Here is a 22,951-nt window from a genome sequence, read left to right as displayed (position 1 = left end):
CCCTATAAGTTTTGGAGAACAGAGTACAGAATGTTTGTTTCCAAGAAGCAGAGTGTCCCCAGCAAATGACAGTGCAGGCAGTCACTCAGTCACTCAGTAAACATCTTTTCCTTCCTAACAAACTTTGGGCTTTGCTTCTCTTTGGCAAAGAGGATATGAAAGAAATATCTGGGTTTGGGTCCCAGATACTTGGTCCCTATACTTACAAACTACATTACTGGGGCAAGCTACTTAAGTCTCCAGAGCCTTAGTCTCCTCCTCTCTATAATGGTGATAAAACAGGTTGAGCATCCCTAATCCAAAAAATCCAAAAGTGAAATGAATTTTTGAGGCATTCTGGATTTCAGATTAGGGAGGCTCAAATAGTAAAATCTTTGCAAATATTACAAAATCTGAAAAATTCTGGAATCTGAAACACTTCTGGTCCCAAGCATTTCAGATAAGGGATACTCAACCTGTTCTACTTTCCCCATGGAACTTGCTGGGATTAAATGTGTCAGTGTAAATTCACAGGCATGGAGTACCTGCTCCTTGTCCCTCAGTGCTCACCATGATGATGTGATGGCTGTATCATGGCTTGAACCTGGGAAAGCAGTTTGTCTTGCTACTCTCTGAACGTCTTCTCTTCTCCCTTTTCCCTCCATCCACCTCCTAAGACACAGGACAGAGCTGCCACAGGAAGGAGGGCTGCTCTGGAATAGTGGTTCTCAAACCTAACTGCTCTCTATAATTCACTGAGGAGGAGTTTGAGGAAACAAGCAATGTACCCCTAGAAATTCTGATTTAATTGAACTAGAGCTTAGGCAAGGGTAGTTTTTAAAGCTTCTCAAGTGATTCTAAGGTGCAGGCAGAATTACAAACCCTGCTACTCTACATCCTGGCTAGTCAAAGCATAGCCTATGGACCAGCAGCACTGGTCCAAAGATTCTGCTTTTCAGAACTGTAGATTCTCAGGGCCTGATCCATACCTACTCAGTCTTGCTACTAGTAGAAAGATCCCTAGGGGATTTGTGTGCATTAAGCTTTGAGAAGCCCTATTCTAGAGTACTTTCTCTTTGAATTTACTACTTTGTTATGGTTTGGATGTGAGGTGTCCCCCAAAAGCTCACATGTGAGACAATGCAGGAAGGTTCAGAGGAGAAATGATTGGGTTGTAAGAGTCTTAACCCAATCAGTGAATTAATCCCTGATGGGATTAATTGAAGTGGTAGGGTGTGGCTGGAGGAGACTGGAATTGGGGAGTGGCTTTGGGGTATATATTTTGTATCTGGAGAGTAGAATCTCTCTCTCTCTCTCTCTCTCTGCTTCCTGACAATGCAGGCTGCTTCCCTCTGCCATGCTCTTCTGCCATGATGTTCAGCCTCACCTCGAGCCCTGAGGAATGGAGTCAGCCTTCTATGGACTAAGACCTCTGATTCCGTGAGCCCTCAAATAAACCTTTCCTCCTCTATAATTGTGCTTGTCAGATCATTTAGTCACAGCAGCAAGAAAGCTGACTAAAACATACTCCCAGGAAATCCCCATGTTCATTAAGTATCTGCTGTTGAACAAGCCTGTACTCTCACCCCCGTATCTCTTATTGCCTCAGTCTGTGGTGAGAATCCAATTAGCTGTTTCTAAGATAGCACTTATAATTATTTTCCCAAATGAGAAGTCCTGAGCTATCTTGTCCTGTATCGCTTTAGGAGGCAGAGACGAGATTGTGCAGGTCAGCACCACTGAAGAAAAAGTTTCAAGACTTCCTGAAAATAATTCTTTTTGTCTCTTCAGTTTGTAAATTCATCAGTTTGTTGTCACCACCTCTGTATAAACAACCCAAATATTGAAAGCATTTCCCTACTAGACTCATAGCATTCAGTAAGGTTAGTTAACTGTTTTTTGTACCAAGACAAACTTTTTATTTACAGAAAGTGAGAACTTCCTCAGTTAAGTGTCAGGATACTGTGCCCAAATTGTAGCCAACTGGGACCACCACCCCACATACAGGTGCTCCCACCTCTGGGAACAACAGTCTGGAATGGGAAGTGGCTGAAAGATTAAAAGCAGTTCTGCCTTTACAACTGGCATGTATGTGCACATGTGTACACGTACAAACACACAGGCACATGCACACGCTTCATCCCCTTGCTGATGAGAACCAGAATTTTGAAAAAGGGAACAGCTCAAATTTGGCTAGAACAAGGATATTCAAATCTTTGATTTAATCTTGTATGTTGTTGTTAATAATTCTCAAGGGATTCTTGAATATTTAAATGTTTTCCTTATTGTACAAGTAATGTATCATCCTTAAAAAAAATAGAAAAACATGAAGAAATAAAAATCACCTATTATCCAGTCACTTTGAATAGACCACTTGTTAAAACATTCTCACGTCTCTCAGTATTCTCCATAAAGTTAGAAAACAAACTCCAGATTACACAACCTATAGTGTTTTATTAACCTGCCTTTTTAAAACAATGTACTATGAATGTTTTGTGACATTTTCTAATTAAGATTTTAATGGTTTCATAGTATTTGTGTATTAATGTTGCCAAAATTAAGTTGGGCTACAACCTATATATGCATGTATATATTTATGTATTACATATGTGTATATGTATGTGTATATATATATATATACATATTCATGTAAAATACTATGATGAATGTTTTTGTAGACAATTTTTGTTTGTTATTTTAATAAGCTATTTTACCTTTTTGTTTGACCTTTTATTAAGAATATTTTCCTAGAGGAAGAATTACTAGATCAATGGACATAAACTCTTAACAGTTTTGACACAAATCACAACACTGCTCTTATTCCAGTGTCAGTCCCACCATAGGATTGTCCGAAAATGCTGTGCATTTGGGGCCTTCTCTTGGACTTCTTATTCCTACATAGCCAGGCTCCATCTGGTAAGGCCAAGAAGGATAAGGAATCCTGAATTCTCAGCCCTTGACATCCTGGATATTGTAGGGTAATTGGAAAAGGAGAAGTGAGGAGAGCGTGGGTGGCAGAGTGGAAGGGAAAGGAGGTAGGAAAGAGTTCAGGCTCACCTCAAAGATGAATTTGGAGCTGCCAAAGTTGGTCTTCTGTTTCTGCCAGAAATTGTCGGGTTTGATGATGAGGGCCACATGGATCTCAGCTGGAAAGGCTTCCTGTAGCGTTTTGAGGAGGGGCTTGATGAGGTCCCACTTGGAGCCCCGCATGTCGATGATGACGGTGAAGCCACGTTTGCATACGTCCTCACTGTGGGGAGGTCAGAGGTCAAGCATGGTCACTCTGGGCACCTGAGACTTTATAGTCCCCAGGTAGATAGGGCACAGAGGTGCAGACCTATAATCTCAACAACCTGGGAGGCTGAAGCAGGAGGATGGCAAGTTCAAGGCCAGCCTCAGCAACTTAGACTCTCAGCAACTTAGTGAGACCTTGCCTCAAAATAAAAAATTAAAAGAACTGGGGATGTAACTCGGTAGTAAAGTACCCCAGGGTTCAATTCCCAGTATCAAAATAAATAGATAGATAGATAGATAGATAGATAGATAGATAGATTGATAGATAGATAGATAGATAGATAGCAGGGGAAAAGCACCTGGGACGTGGCCCTTGCCCTGGATCACCCTGCCAACCTTATACTAGGTCTTTGACTCAACTCAAAATGTACTGCTTCCAAAAACCTTTCCAAACTAATCCCACTGACCAATGGTCTTGACATTCAGCCTTCTCCCAGCACTTAGCAAAGAACAGCCTTCCTTGGAGTCCATTTCCTTGTTGGGATGTCAGTCATTTTGGTATTCATGTTGAATTTGATTTCCATTTTAATTTCTGTCTCCTTCTCTTTCTTGGGATGAATCATGTTTTCCCCATTTGAATTCAAGCTCTCTAAAGACAGAGACACTGCTGCCCCTTAAATCGGACATGGAAAATGCTCAGCAGGAATGTTCTTCTGTGTCCACATTGGTAGCAAACACCACTACGCTTCACTGCTGAAATCAAATTGGGCCAGAGAATCCTTTTCAATAAAGGGCTCTAGGCTGGTTCTACCAGTTGATTAGAGACTACACAAACTATTAATAACGTGTATTTTCATCACTGTTACTTAAGATGTATTACTTGTAGTTCAAAATACATGTCAACTTTACAAAACCAGATTTCTGAGTCATTACAACCACTCAGAGAGCAAGGTTGGAGCCGAAGGGACAGGTGGATGCTGAGCTGCTTCTCTGTCTCTTGTTCCCCTACTGCAAGAGTTGTGCAGGAAAATGTGCGGTTTAGGATGTGGGGGTTGGGGGCAGGGAGTAACTTTCGAAATCAGGTAAGCTAAAGTGAGTGACCATCTTGAAAAGAAGACAGAAACAGACTAAGTAAATCAAGATGTTGCTCTGTAACTTATTCAGTAGCAAAGTCTATTTAAATACTTAAACCCTGACTACAACTCCTGAAAACAGAAAGAAAAAAATCATGAAAATGAGAGATTATACTCTATTTTTGTATGATCTATCAAAATGTATAAAGCATTCTACTGTCATGTACAAGTAATTAGAATAAATAAAATAAAAAAATCTTTTTAAAAAGAGCTATCATATCGCACTTTGGGAAGAAAGTCCATGTTTTAGTAGTCAGGGATCTTTCCTTTTCTTTCCTTTTCTTATTTCAGGTTTATTGAACCTATGTATTTAATTTGTAAATCCAAGTAGACTTTGGTGAATTCACATTTCACATAAATACTAGTATAGTATTTCCTTGGGGTCTTTCACCTAATTCTCTATTTCCTAGATGGTGCTTGTTTAAACCACTGTGAGTGTTACATGTTGCTCAGAAGTGCCTACCACATAACAGTGGCTTATAGCCACTACTGCTAACACTACAGTTGGAGAGTTTAGGCCACAAAAGGGGACAAAAACTTCTTTTCAGGCTTAATTAGTAAATCTCAACCAGTGACAATAATGGAAGAGTCTGTGTTTTGATTTTATAAAGTAAATGGATAGGTTGCAGCTCCTGTGACTGTGGATGTGCCACAGACATGATGACTTACTTAGGCTCCCAGTTAGGAAATGCCCCAGGTGCTGGGACTCTCTCTAGTGGGGAAGAAGGCCGAGACTTTGTTGTTCCCCAAATTCTGTATCCCAAAGGAAAGGACTTGCCTCTTCTCTTTCTCTGACACTCAGTGAATCCACAAGTGGCCCAGGTCTTCCATTTATAATGTTCTCTGCCCTGTTGTTTGAAAGCAATGAGACTTTTGACTTTTGCTTAAATTACAGCATTTATCTCCCCTTATAACAGGAATATGTGAAAACTATATAAAACCTAAAACATTCAAAAACCTATATAAGAGATACTAGGGGTAGGAGTTTATAATACTCTGGCCTATGTTCTCTCAATCTTTTCTGTGCATTGTTTTTAGACTACATAGTGGTCTACTATGCACTGTAACCCACAGTTTTTTCCTCATCTCTAAAGCTTGAAACTGTTTTAAAATCATTGTTATTATTGCTTTACAAGAAAGTATATCAATTTACATCCACCAGCAATGTTTGAAAGTACCCCCCTAACTGTATTCTCTATCACTGAATTTTTTAAATCTTTGTCTATTTCAAAGAAAAATATTGTATTCCATTTTTAACTCGCCTTTGACTACCAACTATAGTTTGCTGGTCCACAATTATTTCTTTTGTGAATCGGTTCATTTATCCATTTTTTCTAGAGAGGTTTGGTGGTTCTTATCACTGAGTAGAGTTTAGTTTCTCTTGACTTACATTAGTTACATGCCCACTCACATCAGGCACTGCAAGGTAGCTGTGGACTCTGCCCAGTTTTAGAGAAAGGGTCTTATTCATTGCCCTGCTCCTCAGGCTCTGTCTCTGTCACCATATTATTCTGACATGAGAAATCTGTGTTTCTAACAATGGATGCTCAGTGTTGCTTCCAAGACTGGCAGTTGACTATCCCAACATCTAAATGTGGTTGTCAGTAGCAGGTTACACACTATTAATTAACTGTTTCTGACAACTGAAATTAGAAACTAGGTACTAACATTCTCTAGAAAGCTCACACTAACTCAGGCAAAGGAGAAAGAAGCCCAGGGGCTGAATGCTGAGAACTAATCCAATTACATCTTTCTGGGAAAACAGCCTAATCTCCGCAGGTGTTTTGGTATGTCTGGTTTCAAGAAAGGGGCATTGATGGGGGAAAGGATACAACTTTACCACATGCTTACTCTATGCCAGGGACTGTGGGTGGCACTAACCATATGTTATTCCATTTAATCCTCATGATAACCTTATAAGTTAGGAATGGTTATCTCCATGTTAGAGAAATTGAAACTGAAGCACATTTGCCTAAGATCATATGACTAGGAAGTGGCCAAGCACCTCAGACTCTGAAGCCCATGCTCAGGTCCCTGAATCATCCATGCCCACCACACCAACACTATGTGTAACTGTAGTGTGTGAAGACAGGCACTGGGGGGTCAACAATGAGGGAACTGGTTGAGGGAGATCACAAGAGATGAGGGAAGCTAGGGCAAAGGGAGTCTTAGGGAATGACCCCCATTCAGCAGCCAGTGCAAAATCACAAAACCAAAGAAACAAAGAACATGAAGAAAATTCAAGTGTTTCACTTTGGTTCAGGTGCATGGATAAAAGGCAGAGAATGATGTATGCTGCTCTTGGTGCTTTAGGGAGCCCTGTGTGGGGCTGTGGCCCTCCTCTGTACATACCTGCTGAGGCCAAGGAGGCCTTCCCACATGGAGTCCATGCTACACATCTTCCCCTTCTCCCCTTCTAAATCAGGCTTTTAGAACCTGAAATCCTAAAATTCTCAGCCCAAAGGGCCCTTAGCCTACTTCCTGGGTTCATGAGCATCTCTTTCCAGGATCCAATTCCCAGGGGCAAGTACCACCACCAGTATGTGTACCCCTAGGCAGAGGGATGGCAATGGGATATTTGCAAGTACGTGGCAAGAAAGGCATGTGTGAGCTACAGTGTACACATGCATGCATGAGGGCCTGCCATGTAGGATAGAGCTGGGGAGTGGGCAGAGAAGGCAGGCAGAGTGCAGGCTGGAGCTGATCTCCCTGTGCTGCCATGCTTTGGCATGAGACTCGGGGAATCCAACAGATCTAAATTGAAGATGGCCTCCTGGGTTGCTATGAGGCTAGATCTTTCAAGGGAGAAGGGCAGAATATGTTTTATTTAAGAGTTATCTTGCTACATTAATTTCAAATATTCAGAGAAAAAGGAATATGGGTTTCCATTTGTTCTCTTGTCCCATGCACCATGATGTTAAATTAGATCTTGCAAGAGAAAAAGCTAGAGGGGCAGCAGACTTCAAATCAGGACACACTCATATGCCAAGGTGGGAGTGTTGGATTTTCTTAAAGGCAGTGAGGAACCCCCAAAGGTTGTGCCATCAGGAAAGGAGCATGATCAGGTGCTGTGAAAAGATCACCTTGCAGCTGAGCAGGTGAGTTGATTGGGTCAGTCCAAAAGAGTGGTGAGAAGAGAAGCAGAGAAACTTCCTCCTTTGAGTTCTTGCTAAAATAACTGTTCAGTGAAGCCCTCCCTGTTTAAAACTGTGACTGTCATTTGATATTCCCTGCCCCCACCTCCCCTAACTTATCATCTCCTTAGCACTTATTACCATCTGGATAATACATTTTGTTCATTTGTTGTTCCTCTTCGCTCACTGGGAAGTAACCTCAATGAGGGCAGGGATTTTTGTGTTCATTTCACTGCTGGATTCCCAGTGCCATATGGTGCCTGATGAGTAGGAAGACTCAATCCACTGAGGAGTAGAGGCAGCAGTTCAGGGTGTGGATACTAGAATCAAATTCTCTCGGCCTGAACCCCAGCTCCACCATTTACTTACTGTAGACCCCTTAGGCAAGTTACTTTTAATGTCTCTGGGCCTCAGTTCTCACTGTAAAATGTGAGTAAGAGTTGTAACTGCCTTAAGGGGCTGCCTTTAAAGTTGAGTTTGTTAAAATATAGAAAGAACCCACAATGGTGTCACACAGTCATCAGCCTTAGTGCTACTGGTGTCCCTCACAGAGTCCTTATATTGACCACTGTGTCCTCTGGCTCCATGCATATTGTACCTGTCAGCTTATGCCTGCCACCCTCTCTGAAATCTGCCTTTGGCTGATGGTGCCATTTCTTCAGTAGAGAGCCCAGCAGTTACCACCCTACCACAGGGCTAAAGAGTGCCTCTCTTACACAGGTGTGATGAAGCCTGGCCCCACTTCCTCATGGCAGAGTCTGCCCAGGTCCCCAATGAAGCACAGCTAGACTCTCGGAGGCAATATCCTTGCTTGGTCCTTCTTCCCACTTTGCTTCTCTCATGTCTACAAGTTCCTCCTGGAAAGCATGTCTTAATAAATCATTAGCTCCCAAATCCCTATCTCAAAAAACACAACCTAGGATAGTTATTTTTATTATATGTTATGAATACTGATAAAAGTGATCTAGTTCATACATATGTGAAATTCTGAAGGCAATTTGATATATGATCTAAAGATTAAAAGAGAAACCTGGACTGCACATTTTGATTTTGGAGTCAAACAATACCTGGCATTTGCTGAATGAATAAACCCACGAACAGACACAAGCTAATGTGCCCAGAAGTGGGTGAGATCACCTGACAGAAATAAAGAAGAGGAAGAGTCATCTTCTGAATCAAGGATGGAACTGGCAGGAATATCAGTGTTTAAGAGAAGAGAGAAGAAAGAAAATGACCTGAGGATAAAACCCAGAGGTTAAAGAGAACCAGAGGAGTGAAACCCAACAAGGGAGGAGAGCTTTTCCAGAACAAGCCACAGCATCACATGCTGTGGAGAGGTAGGTCATTAATGAGAGCAGAACCACTGGATCTGGTGAGAGGTGGTGGTTCCAGGGGTCAGGGCAGTTATAGTGGGGAGCAGAGATGGAATAAATGTTAAAGCAGGGAAGCAGTCATCTTAGTTGATCTCTGGGACAATTAGAAAGAAATCAAAGTCAGCAGAGGCTGCTTCTGGTTCACAGGCAGCCCCTGAACCCCTTCCCCCAACTCCAAAAGCCAGTGTGGTCTGCCAGGTGCTCCAGGGATACCTGAAGCCTCATAGGGCTTCCATCCCCAGCCTTCCTCTCTTCTCACTCAGTGTGCTCAGAGGAGGGCACTTTCACGAAACCAATTTATCCTAGAACATAACTAACAGGTGGCCCTCCTTTGCCCTTTAGGTGTTTTACCCTTTAAAAGATATTTACTGGACCAAATTAAATTTTCAGGGACAGAATTTTGCTTGGTGCATGGTGGGGATGAGAGCACAGAAAAGCAGCGTTTGGCGCAGCAGGCCCTTCACATCTGCCTCAAAGGAGAAAGTGGAGTGAGTGGCCCTCCCCATGCCCGCCAGTCCTGAGATGGGGACAGCCCTTGCTCCCTCCTCCTGCCCCTACCCAGCCCCACTGCTTCCCAGCTGGGGCCAGCTGGGGCTGGTCCCCTCTGGGCCCCCTTGGTCAGCTCCTCACCCTGAGTGATAAATCACAGTCCCTTCAAACTAAGCCATGAACTGTTTCATAGACTCTCTAGGGCTCTTGAGCCCAGAAGTCATAAACGTATATTCTGAATGACCAGATGATTGATCAGCTGTTTCTTGTACTCAATTCTAGACCATTTACTCTTTTGTTCATTAAATGTCACTGGGACTGCTTTCACTCAGCAAGCATGTACTATCTTGAAAAAGCATTTTCACCACTTTATGTGGCTGTTTCTCATATTTTAGTGACTTTCATTATCACCCAGGATGCTTATTTTAAAATGCTGATTTGGGGAACACCTTCCAAATATTCTGATGAAAATTGTTTTGAGATGAGGCCCAGGAGTCTCCCCCATCATTCACATACTTCATCTCTTAGGAGTGGTTTGTGAGAGTTTAATGATCCTCATTTTGCTTAAATCAGATATTAGGATACACATTGATAAACAGCAGGTCACACACAACCATATCAGACAGAACAACAATGGAATAAGTCAGAACATTTGCAAGGTGAACCCAAGAACCACAATATCCAGGAGCCTATGGAAAATATTAGCAAGTTTCTCTCTCCGTAGCCCCATATTCTCATTTACTGGAGAATGGAATCATTTATTGCAAGCCTGGGTTTGGGAAGATTTCTGCCCTTGCAGTAAATATCTGTGGTTCTTTTTGCAAAGACTGAGCTCCTCCTCACTTGGCCAGGGGAGGCTTTCCCCAAGGGTGTTATAGCCTTCATCACAGTGTAGCTGATTGGACTCAATCAGATGCTACATGAAGATGCATTCCCAGGCTTCCCTCTCCACTGCTAAATGGCCATGAAATCACTGTTTCTGCTCATCATATGTCTGCCTGGCAGCTTCATCTCAAACTTCTGGGCAAATACTGGGTGTCTCTAGGGTTTTCTTAGCTCTGCCACATATGTTGCCCCTGTTGTCATCTCTTGACCAAATGGGCTGTGAACTCTGTGAGGGCTGGCTCCAGGTCTGATGGATCCAGGTGTACAGGACCTCAGTGAGTAAGTGGATGAGGAATTAATGAACAGGCCTGTGACATCTGACCCTTTTCACTCGTGGTGGCCTCCCAAGCTTAGCAGAGACCACAGTTTTGTAGCACACTAGTGAAACCAATCCCCAAGTGGTATTATCGGAGGCAGTTGCAGTTGTTGTAATGCTGTCTCATGTCTTTGGAGGAGGCTTAAACTCTCCACTCTGCAACCACTCCCTGCTTGCTCACATGTTTCCACAAAGTCTCGGGATTTGACTTCTGTCTTGGCTGCCATTTCTATCCCTGTGCTGTTTCACATACTAGAAGACTCAACATCAGCCTGGAGAGTAGTGATTAGGGCACCAGTGTCTCAAGCCACAGGTCACTCTGGGACTTGGACAGGAGGGCTGAGAATTCATCAATGATACCCTAGTCTAGGGCTTCATCCTTGGTACACAGTCTGGTTTGGGGGAGCCAAGTGACACTTCCTTCCAGCTCACCTCCTAGTCCCTGCCCCTGAACTCCTTCCCAGGTCCCTGCCAAGCAAGGCCCCAACTATCTCCCTGGATTCTATCCTGGCCACTTTAGTGAGCCACCCTGATTGCTCCCCAGTATCTAACCAAAGGATAGGACCCCAATACTACCTTTTCTTCAGCCCTGATCTTCCCTACTTTCTCTGCTCTCTTCTATCTAAAACAGGCAACATGTTCATTCACGCTAAACTAAACTTTGAGAGGGACTCGATCTCTCATGCCTCTAGACCTTTGTGCTTGCCAACCCAACCTCCTTTGCCTGGATAACTTTACATTCTAAAGCTCAACTCACAAGCCTCTTCTTCCAAGAAGTCCTCTCCTACTGATCCATTCCCTTCTGTCCATTCATCCCCACACTGGCCTAAGGGCTCAGCCTATGCATCACCATAACGCTGTGTTTACCTGATCAGGGAAGAAACTACGGCCAGGTTCTGGCTACTCAATCTCTATCTCTACAGAGACTTATGTGGTTTCCAAAGTAGAACCTAGATGTGAAGGTACCTTGTAAATAATGTGTCACACAAATGCACCATATTATCCATTAATTTATTCATCCAACAAATATTTATTGAGCATTGACCTTTGGGCTGGCCCACTACTAGGCACTGGGGATATAAATGTAGGCAAGACAAACATGAAGGCTACATTCTGAAAAGACAGATGGACACAGACAGCAGCTAGATAAAGAGAATAAATGTAAGTTATGGTATCTTAGGAACTTGTCAGGCAGTCAGGACAAGCTACATGAGAAGCTGACATTTAAGCAGACACCTAAACTAAGGGAACACCAGAAAACTCAGGCAGAGGGACAACCTGTGCAAAGGCCTTGCAGTAAAAGACAGACAGTGTGCCGGCTGCTCTTTGCCTAGGGAGAAGGCAGAAATAGTGAAGTTCAGTCAGAAAGCAGGAGACCAGCAGCTTCATGTGGGCCAGAGTTCTAAATCTCTAAGACCTCAAAACCTCAAGTTAGACATCAAATGAAAGCCAAGCCACTGAAACTTGGAGCAGCTCTTTATGTAAAAAATGGGACATATTCATATGTTAATGATAAAAGCTAACTTTTACAGAGCACCTGGGGCTCTATGTATGGTAAGCACTTTATATGCAATATCTTATTTATCCTTCACATGAAACTCAGAAATAGAGTTATGATGATCCCACCCTATAGTTAAGAAAACTGAGGTTCTGTGAGGCTAAATAACATTCTTAGTCATCTAAAAGAAGAAGAAAAATCAGGATTTGAATCTAGGTCTGTTTGACTCTGTGTGTGAGAGTCCCATGCCATCTTGTCACACAGAGGTAGAGAACATGTGAGTTTGGAGGAACCTTAGTGCTTATGCTTGCTAGCTACCCCTAACCCCATGTCACAGACAAGGGCAACAAGTTCCAAAGGAGGGAAATAACCTGTTCAGCATTTGCTGGATGTTTTGGCCATCTGGGCCAGATATCCACGTTTCCACTGCCCTTCTCCCAGCCTTTTATTAGGCAATGAGCACTCTGGAACTGACAAGAAGAAAACCCTCCCTTGAAGAAGCAGGCATCCAATAATCTGGCTTGGCAGCCCAGTGTATCCTGGGTGAGTACTAGCACCCCAATTCAGGAATGAGCACCATCCTACTAATGGTTTCCACTGGGCTCAGGTAGCAGAGAGATGACCTAACCCTTTTTGTCCCAGCTCCTGTGATACAACTTGAGATTTCTATGAATGTCTAGCAGACTCTCACTTGAAACAGATGCTATAATAAATATAACATGGATCCATCCTAAATGATAGGGTAGGAGCAGAGATCCACAACATGCCCAGCTCCAGCAGACCAGTTGAGCAGACAAGGATTCCGCTTACTTCCTTAGTGTGCACTGCTGGGGCTGCTTCAGCTGGCACTGAGGTTTGCAGAATGTTGTGTGGGGGGATACTCAGAAGTCCAGTGTGGGAGCCCAAGAAGGCCCCAGACCAAGAGGGAACAGAATGAACCTTCAAATCCGGCCTATTCAACAAATTATCCACAGATGGTGACAAATTCAACCCTGGAGTAGAAGGACACACTGGTCATTGAGGACCAAGGCAAGTTAAGGACTCCCCATTAAATGAGGGCAGCATGGGCCATGCCACTCTGTTGTTCTAGTCTTACAGGTACAGGCTAGACCAATAGTGCAGGACAATGTGGAGGTGGGATGTGAAAAAGTCTTACACATGACTCCTGGGTTTTATTTTATTTTTTCATCCTGTGTGTCCTGCATGCTGGACAAGTGCCCAACACTAAGCCATACCCCAAGCTCCTTGGGCACACTTTAACACTTGTAGACTGTTCATAACCAGCACTGACCAGGAAAAGAAGAAAGGATAAATTGCCACAGACAAGTGTTTTATCACTTTGCTTTTTGTCCTCACTGTGCTGTGCCTGTGGTTTAAATTTTTTTATGAGCTGAATTCTCAGGTTAGAATTTGAGGAGAAAGAAAGGTCTCTGGAGCCAGGTGTGGCACAGCACATCTGTAATCCCAGTGGCTTCAGAGGCTGAGGCAGGAGGATTGAGAGTTCAAGCTAGCCTCAAAAATTTTGCAAAGCCCTAAGCAATTTATTGAGACCCTGTCTCAAAATAAAAAAATAAAATAAAATAAATAAAAAGGTTGGGGATGTGGCTCAATGGTTAGATGCCCCTGTGTTCAATCCCTGGGACAAAAAATACCTAAAAGGCCCCTGGAGTTCTGAGGGAAAAATGATTCCCCTGACCCCATTTGTGTTGGAATTCTTACCCCTTTCTCAGATGCATAGAGAACCTCTGCTGCAGGTTCTCCTGATCCGCCTTAACCTGATTTCTGCTCCACCCACATTGCTATTCTAATGGTGTTGGCAGGTGTTGCCAGCCCTCTGCTGATTGCCCCACCAGACCACACTCACTTTCTTAAGCAACCAGAAACCAGCAGGTGTTGAAGAAAAAGCATTAAGGACACATTAGCACCTGTTTTGAGCTTTCTAACTAGTATAATCACAAGTGGTAAAAAGAACACCCTGGAAGCAGCCTCCTCAAGTTGGTATCTCTTCTACTCTTTTAACCCATCTTTTATTTTTTATTTTTTTAGTTGTAGATGGACACAATACCTTCATTATTTACTTATTTATTTTTATGTGGTGGTGAAGATAGAACCCAGTGCCCCACATGGGTCAGGCAAGCTCTCTAACACTGAGCCACAACCCCAGTTCCAAAACCCATCTTTTTTGCCTCTGCTCTTCTGACTTGTGATGTCAGGGCCAGAGTGGGAGGCAGGGCAGAACAAGGAGATCGTTTCCCCTAAATCTAAACCTCAGTCCCTCCTCTGTGGAGTGGAGAGATTCTGATTAGTTGGCATGGGGTTGGCCTCAACAGTTTTTTAAAGTTGCCCCTGGTGATTCTAACTTACAACCATAGTTAGGTACTGTTAAAAAGGTAGGGATTGGACATTTGTTTGCCCATTTCCAGGTCTAGGAACGATCCCCAGCCAGTTCCTGCCCTTGAGTTTGGAGAAGCAAACCCGACTGTTGCCCTGGTCAGATACCCAGGGAAACCTAAGCAGAGATCAAACAAGAAAGGTTGGTGTTTTCCACCTCTTTAAAATTGGCTACCCAATTATACCCAAATGAGGCTATTAAAAAAAAAAACAAAACCCCTCTGATTACAAAGCAGGGATGTAGCCATTTCTTTCACAACCCTGCCCAAAAGGCATGGTAAAGTATTAACTGAGGCCAAGGTTACAGCCACCATTCCCAGGAGTGGTCATAAAGTGACAGATCCAAAGACCTAAAATCACTCAGCAGACCTTTGCATCCATATCCCACTTCCAATGACCCTCCTCTTGCCCCATCCCCACCTTTCCCTGCCCTCCCACAGGATCCACCCCCACCTCCTGGTCCTTCAGATGGAACCCTCCAGGAAGCAGCCCTCAGGGTAACCAGCATATCCAGCATATGCTTCCTCTACTCCCTTCATCCTCTTTCCCCTTAGTCATCACCTTCTTGAAGCCCAGAGCTCTTTGCTTGCAGTATATGCAGGCACATGCACAAATATCTCCACCAATGCAGGCCATGCTATACCTAATGCAGAATCACCTTCCAGGCCATGCCCACTGACTGGCCTTCACAAACCAGTTCAGGGCAGGTGGCCCTCACCCTGCAACCAGTTTGCCTTCTGCTTGACAGCTGGCCAAGGTTGCTCTGGCCAAGATAACTGATGAGGTACCCTGGGAGCAGCAAGAGAGGTCAAGGAGAGCCGGAGGGAGTGAAGAGATCAGTGAGGGGGTGCATATTTAGAACTTGAAATGGAACAGGAAGGATTGGCATTGTGGGCTCTGTCTGGGTCTTTGTTCAAATCAAATTTTTAAAAAAATGCTGAACCCATGAATAGCTATCTTATAGAGTCTGAAAGCTCATATGTACATAGAAGAATTCCTTTGCCCTTGACACCAGGGAGACCCTGACCCCCAGGGTTGCAGAGAGCCCAGGACTGGCACCCTGGCTGCAGCAATACCACTAGCTGGTTAACCCTAGGCATAACACCATAACCCTCTGGAGGAGACTCTACCCTTTCAAAGTAAAGGGGCTAACCTCTTGACCTCTATAACCCCTTCCTATCTTAAACTCCAGGAATCTAATCCATCTACTCCCTTTACCTCCAGGTCAGATTTGACCTCCAATAAATTATCTTGGCAGTAATTTATTGGAGGTAAAGTCCATTTATACATCCATTTAACTAGTATGTTTATTTGAGTGCTACCTTGAAAAACATTTAGTTTCTCTCTCTTTCCTGGATCCTGGAAACAAATGGACCAAAAACCTTCCTGAGGGCAAGAACTGGTACCCTTATCACTCTCATGAGTCTCCCAAGTTCAGAGGCAATCTGAAAAGCTACAGGATCATTTGGCCATCCCCTCTGGGTTGGCATATGTGAGAACTAAGTAACTGTCCCATGTGTCCACAGAATTAAACCTGGACCAATTTGCCACCCTCCCCTAATGGAGTGCTGCATCGTGGTCAGAGCTGGGTGAGGGTGAGGAATGGCCTTGCCCTCCTGCCCATCCCGTAACACAGAGATTCTCTTCCGTCAGTGAGCTGGAAGCCTGAATTTCCTGCAGAGGAAAATAACCACAGTCTGGCAATCAAGGACATTCTCTTCCTGTGCAGGGAACCAGGGTGGGGTGTGTCAGACCTTGCCTCAGGCACCAGGCCAAAACCTGCACGTGAATTAAGGACTAGTGATGGAAACAGATAAAATTCCCGCTGGGACAGAACAGTCTGAGAGATGAGAGGGAGACAAAATGCACCGATGTTGGAATTTTTGAGTAACTTTCAAAACCAAGGCTGGTCCTCAAGTGACCTAGCATGAGTGGGGTTCAGGAGAGGAGGAGACTGAGAGAAAATGAAAGCAGGACCAGGGCCATCAGGACACAGGCTTGGATTGCGTCAGTAAATTATCCAGAAACTAACTTGTCCTTGCTGAGTCATTGTGGCTGACAACATGCTCCTGTCTCAGTTCCAGGAGAAGTGGCTGTCATACTGGCTCATACTTGAGAAACAGGTACTTCCTTGGTGAGACAGAGTCCACTCCTTGGGCCCTGCATGCTTCATCCCCAGCAGAGGGCTCAGGCTCCCTCTCTGTCACAGAGCCTGTGGGTACAGCCCCTTACGGAGGAAGCAGGACACCCAGGAGACCTCAGTCTGGCCTCAGTGACTTCACATCTGAAGAAGATTCACTGGCATTGGCCCTTAGGACCCTGGGGGGTGAAGCCCTGCCCCTTCTCCTTGGGGAGCTCCCAGCCTAGCTGAATTCCACCAACTAGTAAAGCGGTGCTCTACAAACTCAGAGGCAAGGAAGAAGAGCCCCCATTCCTAGAAAGCTCTGTGAACAATCTTATCTCAAATAGACAGGCCCTTTCCACCACATGAGTTTTCTAGATTCAAATGTCTTCTTCACATTTTGTTCAAATTATTTGTTCTCCTTAGGTAATAATGCTGGACACTAAGAAAGAATTTCAGGAGAACACTTTTCCTCTAAAGCAGTTCCAGAAGGGAGGAGATGGGTGGAGCAGGCATGGGGAGACATTCTTCCTTCAGGGAGGACAGTGACAAGCTGGGGCTGGGGGCCACTCTGAGCTCTGGTCACTAGCACTCTGCAGCCACATTTTCCTTATGCTCTCATGTTCACAGAAAGAAAACAGTGTTGAAAGAAATGGTTTGAAAAGACAAATTTAGACTTTTATCTTCAATGTTTGTAGCTGATGAAAATGGAAAGGGAGACAGTGGGAGTTCCAAGAGGTAGTCATCCTAGGGGCACGATGACTTCAAATCCCCTCAAGACTGAAGACAAACCAGTTTTTTGCTTGTTTTTGCTTTGAGATTGAAAAATATTTTATTTTATAAAAGAAAGCTAAGAATTATAATATACAAGCCACATTATTTAAGCATCCCCCCGCCGCCAGAAAAAAAAATAGCATCATTAGGTAACAAGGCTGCCCCGTTGAAAGCTGTCCTTTGCAGAATCACTTTTGCCTCCCCTCTCTGATCCTTTTTGAAAGATTAGTTCCCCTTTCCTTTTGCCTGACATTGTTGACTGCTAAATAATTTTTTTTTTTACAGGACCTGGTGACCTTTGTAATATCCCTTCTTAGACATCAGTTCAGTGTATCAACAGACACAAAACATGTAAATTAGTGTGAAGTTTAAACTTACAGAAAAGTAACATGTCTGAGAAAAATACAGGAACTAGCCCCAGGAAGTCAAGGTCAAGGTCAATTGTGATGTTCTGGCTAGGGGGTGAAAAGAAGTAGACACGTGCCCTAGATGATGAAGACCCCACTAGCACACAGTCTTCCTGTCCATCATCTTCTTGTACCTTCCTTCCCTCCCTATAAAAGTCATTTGCAATCTGAGTGTTTGAATATGGAGCTTTGAGGTCATCAGTTCCTCCATCTTCTCAAGATGTCAGTCCTAATTCCTTCCTACAAACTTCTGTCTCCCAAATATTGGTCTTCAAGCAGTCTGGACCTTATTCTGGTAACAATTATAAAATTCCCACTTTGGTAACTGTTGCATGCCTAGGCTAACTTCTGTCATTAGCATTATTTTATTTAACATTTACTACAATTTTCTGAGAAAGGTTTATTAAACATGTTTTTGTAGTTGAAGAATAATACTTATCACTTACAGTTACTTAAATTTCAGTATTTCAATAAAAAATTTTAAAAGTAAAGCCAGAAAATAGCAGATTTAATGAGAACAGGGCAGAATATTACTGTTTGGAGTTTCTGACAACTCATCTTCTCAGGCAGCTAAACTGAAGTACTCTACCACTTGGTGGCAGCATACTTAAATTGCCAGAAGTGTTTATCATAAAGGCAATTTCTGTACAAAACTGGTTTCACAACATGAAGCATCAATATCTAACATATGCCTGAAAAAATACACAACCCAAACACCAGTGAAGGGCACGTAAGACCTAACCAATGACTGGAGAAGAGAGACATGCAAAACATGTTGAAAATTATCATATAATGGGGCAGGGAGAAATAGACCCAAATCTGGAGCCCACCAAGTAAAAATCACATCCTTTTCGCCCACTGCTAGGCTATCTCTCAGCATTTACATTCAAGTCTTATTTCCAACATCACCGCCAAATGAATCCCAGCTAAATTTAAATCATCCTGATTACCTAGGATGAACTTCAGAAAGGCCTAAGCACGCAGGATCTTATTTCACCTGACACATTGGAGTTTACCTAATCAAGGTGACACCAGACACTTCAGCTTCCTAATCAGCCTGCTCCTGGTGAGCCACAGACTCTAGTAGCCTGAAAGAGAAATTGAAAGGCCACACCCAAGCTCAGATCCTTCAACACTGCTGCCCAGAGGCTAATTCTACAGGGGCCTGACTTTCTGAGATTAGCAGGTAAGTAATCCAGCCCAGTTGTACACAGTGGAGGTCCAGAAACAAGTCAGGAGCTGACTACACCACCAGCCAAAGAGCTGAAATACATCCAGAAGGGATACTAAAGAAATAGTCACCAATAGAAAAAAAAAAAAAAAAAATCTAGCCTTTTCTAGATGTCATGTCAACTCTGAACACCAATGTGTGGTCCTATAAGGGCCCATATTAGACTAGGAAAGTTAAAAGAATCCTAGCCTGGGAGACTCCAAAGTTCAGGCACTGTGCACCTGATCTAGTAAGTGATCAAAATTGCCAACCCGTATTACAATCTTTAACCTACAGTATTGCAACTGTTTCCTAGCCTTCACTGGTCCATCTTCCACTCAGCAGCCAGATGAATCTTATAAAATGCAATTTTGTCATTCCCCTGCCGCAAAGCTCTTCAACTACTCTTTATTGCCTATCAGTAAAACTTCTTAAACGGATCCATGCGTGAAATTCTTACCTGCCTTTCTGCCACATACCCAAAAGACACCATGCTTCTGTCATCCTGGGCTTTTGGAACTTAACTTGCAAACTCTCTGATCTCCCCTGATTCACTCATACTTTTCCTGAGCCCTTCCTCTGCCTGGACTGCTCCTACCCCTTCCACTTTTGGAAAAATTCTCTTAATACTTCCAACCTCTGTTCAGAGCACCTCCCTTTTGAAGCCTCCCCCTTCCCAGTCGACAATAATGCTGGATGTGCCATGAGGGGTGAGCCCACAAGCGCTGGGCTCCACCCTGTTTTTCATCCTGCAAACTCCTCGGACCACAGGAGAAACGAGCTAATGATGGTTGTGCTAGGCACTGTGTAAGGACTTGACATCCTTTATCTTACTGAACAGTAGTTATTAAGAAAGTTTACTTGTTCTCTGATATCAATATCAATTACAATATCTATTCAAAGCATTGAGAAAAGCAATCATGATGGATTTTCCTCATTTGAGTTAACTAAGAGGAACTTCTCAAGAGACATTTTAGTACTGCATTGATCTTCTATTAATACTTTGGGTGTAAGCCCTCAAAGTCAAATGATTAGCTTCTTTTTAATTAAAAATTATGTTTGAAGATTCATCTATGTTGTTGCCTATCACAATACCTCAACAACTGTATTCATAGAGAACTATATATTGTACAATATAATTTTTTATGAAACTCCAGAACAATTGTTTTTGAAAATAAATGGCCAACTACATCCAAAATAAGGCAAGAGAAGATAAACATAAAAGTGGTTACTGGTTATTTCTGAGGGAGAGGCTGGTGGGGTGAGGTCCTAGGTAGCATCAAGGGTGGGGGTGATGCTCTGCCTCCCAAGTTGGGGGGGGCAAACTCACAAGAGCTCATCTTATTATTATGCTTTGTAACTTTCAAATATATATATTCCTTCCTATGTAGTAAATATTGCTCTGTGGATGTGTGTAATTACAGTTTTTTGTTGTTATTATTATTACTACTATTCAACTCCTTTAGAGAACAGAGTACCTGTAACAGAGATTGTTAGATGATTTCTTCACAACAGCCCTATGAGACAGACATTATTTTTCCAAATTAAAAATTATAATATTGTACTTAGAAATGTTGAGTAATATGTCCAAGGTCTCACCCTGTGCCAAGTATCTTCTGTTTATACCCCAGAATTTATTCTCCATCCTCTCCCAACTACCTGGGGCCCTGAGAGGTTGACCCAAATTCCCCTGTTGTGCAGTCAGTGACAATGACAGGAAGCTAGAGAAGAGTCAGGCAGTGAGGTCAGGATATTGAGTCCCCTGCCCCTACCCAGAAGTCACCATGAGTTGGCAGTATCTTCCACCAAAGTCCACAGCTCCTGTCCTGTGCCTCTCGCACAGCAATCCTCTGTCTCCATATTGGAAGATTTTATCCTTACCCTGTCCCCTCAGGGGGCAGACATGAAGGGCTTGGGTCTTCCCCTGACCACCCCTCAACACATGCTGTTTCCAACCTTGCTAGTTTCCCTGTACCTGCCCATATCTTTATAAACTGACCCTCAGTTAAAGTCTTCTCAAACTACCAGGTTGCATGGCCATGTGTTTCCTGACTGCAAAGTGCTAGAGCTTGGGCCTGAAGCCTAGTGTCCTTCTCTATATTAAGATGCCTCTCTACCCTTTTCTGCAAAGATCAGTGTGACTCTAAGGCAGTTTCTATTGTGATTTTATGTTCCTTAGCTGTGTAGCAGAACACTATTTGCTTTTTAGGGTTGGTGTTACGTACATTTAACTGGTATTGCTGAGCAATGTGTGTAAAAATGTGGAAACTGTAATAGAAAATAGAAACTCTTCATGTAGACATAACAAAAGAGGTTAAAATGGTTTTTAAAAGGTATAAGTTTTAGACAACTGCAAATATAACAATATGACCTCAGTGTACTGATGGATCTTATTTTCTGGACTTTCCATCACCTTGATTCTTCCCAGTTTCCTCCTTTAATTGATGGTACCAGAACAAAGGGCAGGGCACCAACAGCACATCTCAACAGGCCCTAACAACAAAACACATTTGATGATGACAGTTTGGATGGCTCAGGCTTTCTCATGCTGAAAATTGTGAGAGGAAACCCTTGTGTTTTTTACCTCCTTTTTTTTTTTTAACTGTCTTTCTGACTCTCTCATTCCTTTTTTTTTTTTTTTTTTTTTTTTTTTTTTTTCCTTTTGATAAAGCACAAAGACAGTTCTGGCTATAAGTCCAAATTATCTTTTGCTGAAATCAGTAGAACAAGAGCAAATGTTATCAAATAATAGGCTGTAAATAAAGGCACCTTGGTTTGATTGGCATTACAGAATAACCCATCCTAATTTCTTGTCATCTTAACTCACAGATATGACACCTGTATTCCTTGACAGAACATTCAGCATCTCAGCAACACAGCTAAGAGAAGAGTTAAGTGGCAGATACATCAATTGGTGCCCTTAGGAGCAGCAGAAAGATGATTGTGACAAAGCAGGATAACAGTGATGATGAAGGGGAGAAATTTAATGCAATAAAAACACCTCAGGGTTTCTTTACTAGATATAGTACAGAGAAATTCCAATTTTGAGCATATGGTCAACTCCTAATAATCCACGCTGAAAGCTGTGCCTGGGCACACATTTACTCTCAGGATAGATTTCCTATCCTGTCTTTCAATTTCTAGGGATATTCATCAGCTGATTGTATCAGAGTATTTCCTTTTCATCCCTTTCACATAGAGTAACTGCAAGCAGATAAGAGGCCAGAAGGACAAAAAAAAGTTAGGTAAGTGTAGGATAGACCACAATCAGGAAAGATAACATGAGAACTCATCAAGATCCCTATCCAGGTCCTGGCTAACAGTAGGCACTCAATAAATATTTGTTAAATTGAGTACATGAAGGGGAAGTTGAATTAGAAGAACTTTAAGATCTTTTCCTACCCTAATATTCTGTGATTCCTCAGAACAAAATGCTAGAAGGCCTGGAAAGAACCAGGACATGAATTCTCAAACTCATTAGGCGCAAGCAGGGAAGGCAAAAAGGAGACATCTCAGGACGAGATTGATCCTGAAAAACTACCTCATGACTCATCCAAGTGTTACACCCCAGCATGATCCCTGGTCCTAGGTAATGCCCCCAAATTGCCACTAAGAGTCCAAGAAAGAAAGCAGTTTCCTGAGAGTCAATGTGTAGACAAAATCCCAGGCTTTAAGTTATTTAGGTTGCCTGAGAAGGCATGTATCTGTTGGCAATACGTATTTTATTCTGAGGTCTTGAATTTTATGTATGTTTTCTCCAATACCACAGCAACCTAGAGTTCAGGGTAGGAAAGAAACTTATAAATTACCTAATCCTACTTCTAACCCAATGGAAGAATTCCTTCTATAACATCCCTAAGGGAAGACCACCCACTGTAGCCACAGGACTGGAGGCAGCGGTACTGCTGCTAGACAACTCCCTTGGAAGCAGGTTCTTTCTTCCCCTCCAAATTCACCTTCGCCTTCACCTCCTTCTATTCAGAAGGTAAAGATATGACAGAAACCA

At 43.0% G+C, this 22,951-nt stretch overlaps 1 protein-coding gene across 22 annotated transcripts in view; it reads right to left on the bottom strand.

The window, feature by feature from the left end:
* KALRN (kalirin RhoGEF kinase) overlaps positions 1-22,951 on the bottom strand; it is a 647,130-nt gene that overhangs the window by 426,538 nt on the left and 197,641 nt on the right. For all 22 annotated transcript variants that reach the window (XM_079156104.1, XM_079156093.1, XM_079156099.1 and 19 more), the window contains exon 4: positions 3,037-3,229. In XM_079156104.1, coding sequence (XP_079012230.1) covers positions 3,037-3,229 — 193 coding nt within the window. The remainder of the gene's footprint in view (positions 1-3,036; positions 3,230-22,951) is intronic.

The sequence above is a fragment of the Sciurus vulgaris genome (genome assembly GCF_902686455.1).
Source record: "Sciurus vulgaris genome assembly, chromosome: 10".
Lineage (NCBI taxonomy): Eukaryota > Metazoa > Chordata > Mammalia > Rodentia > Sciuridae > Sciurus > Sciurus vulgaris.
Note: the sequence above shows the minus strand (reverse complement) of the source record. Positions and strands in the feature narration are given on the sequence as shown.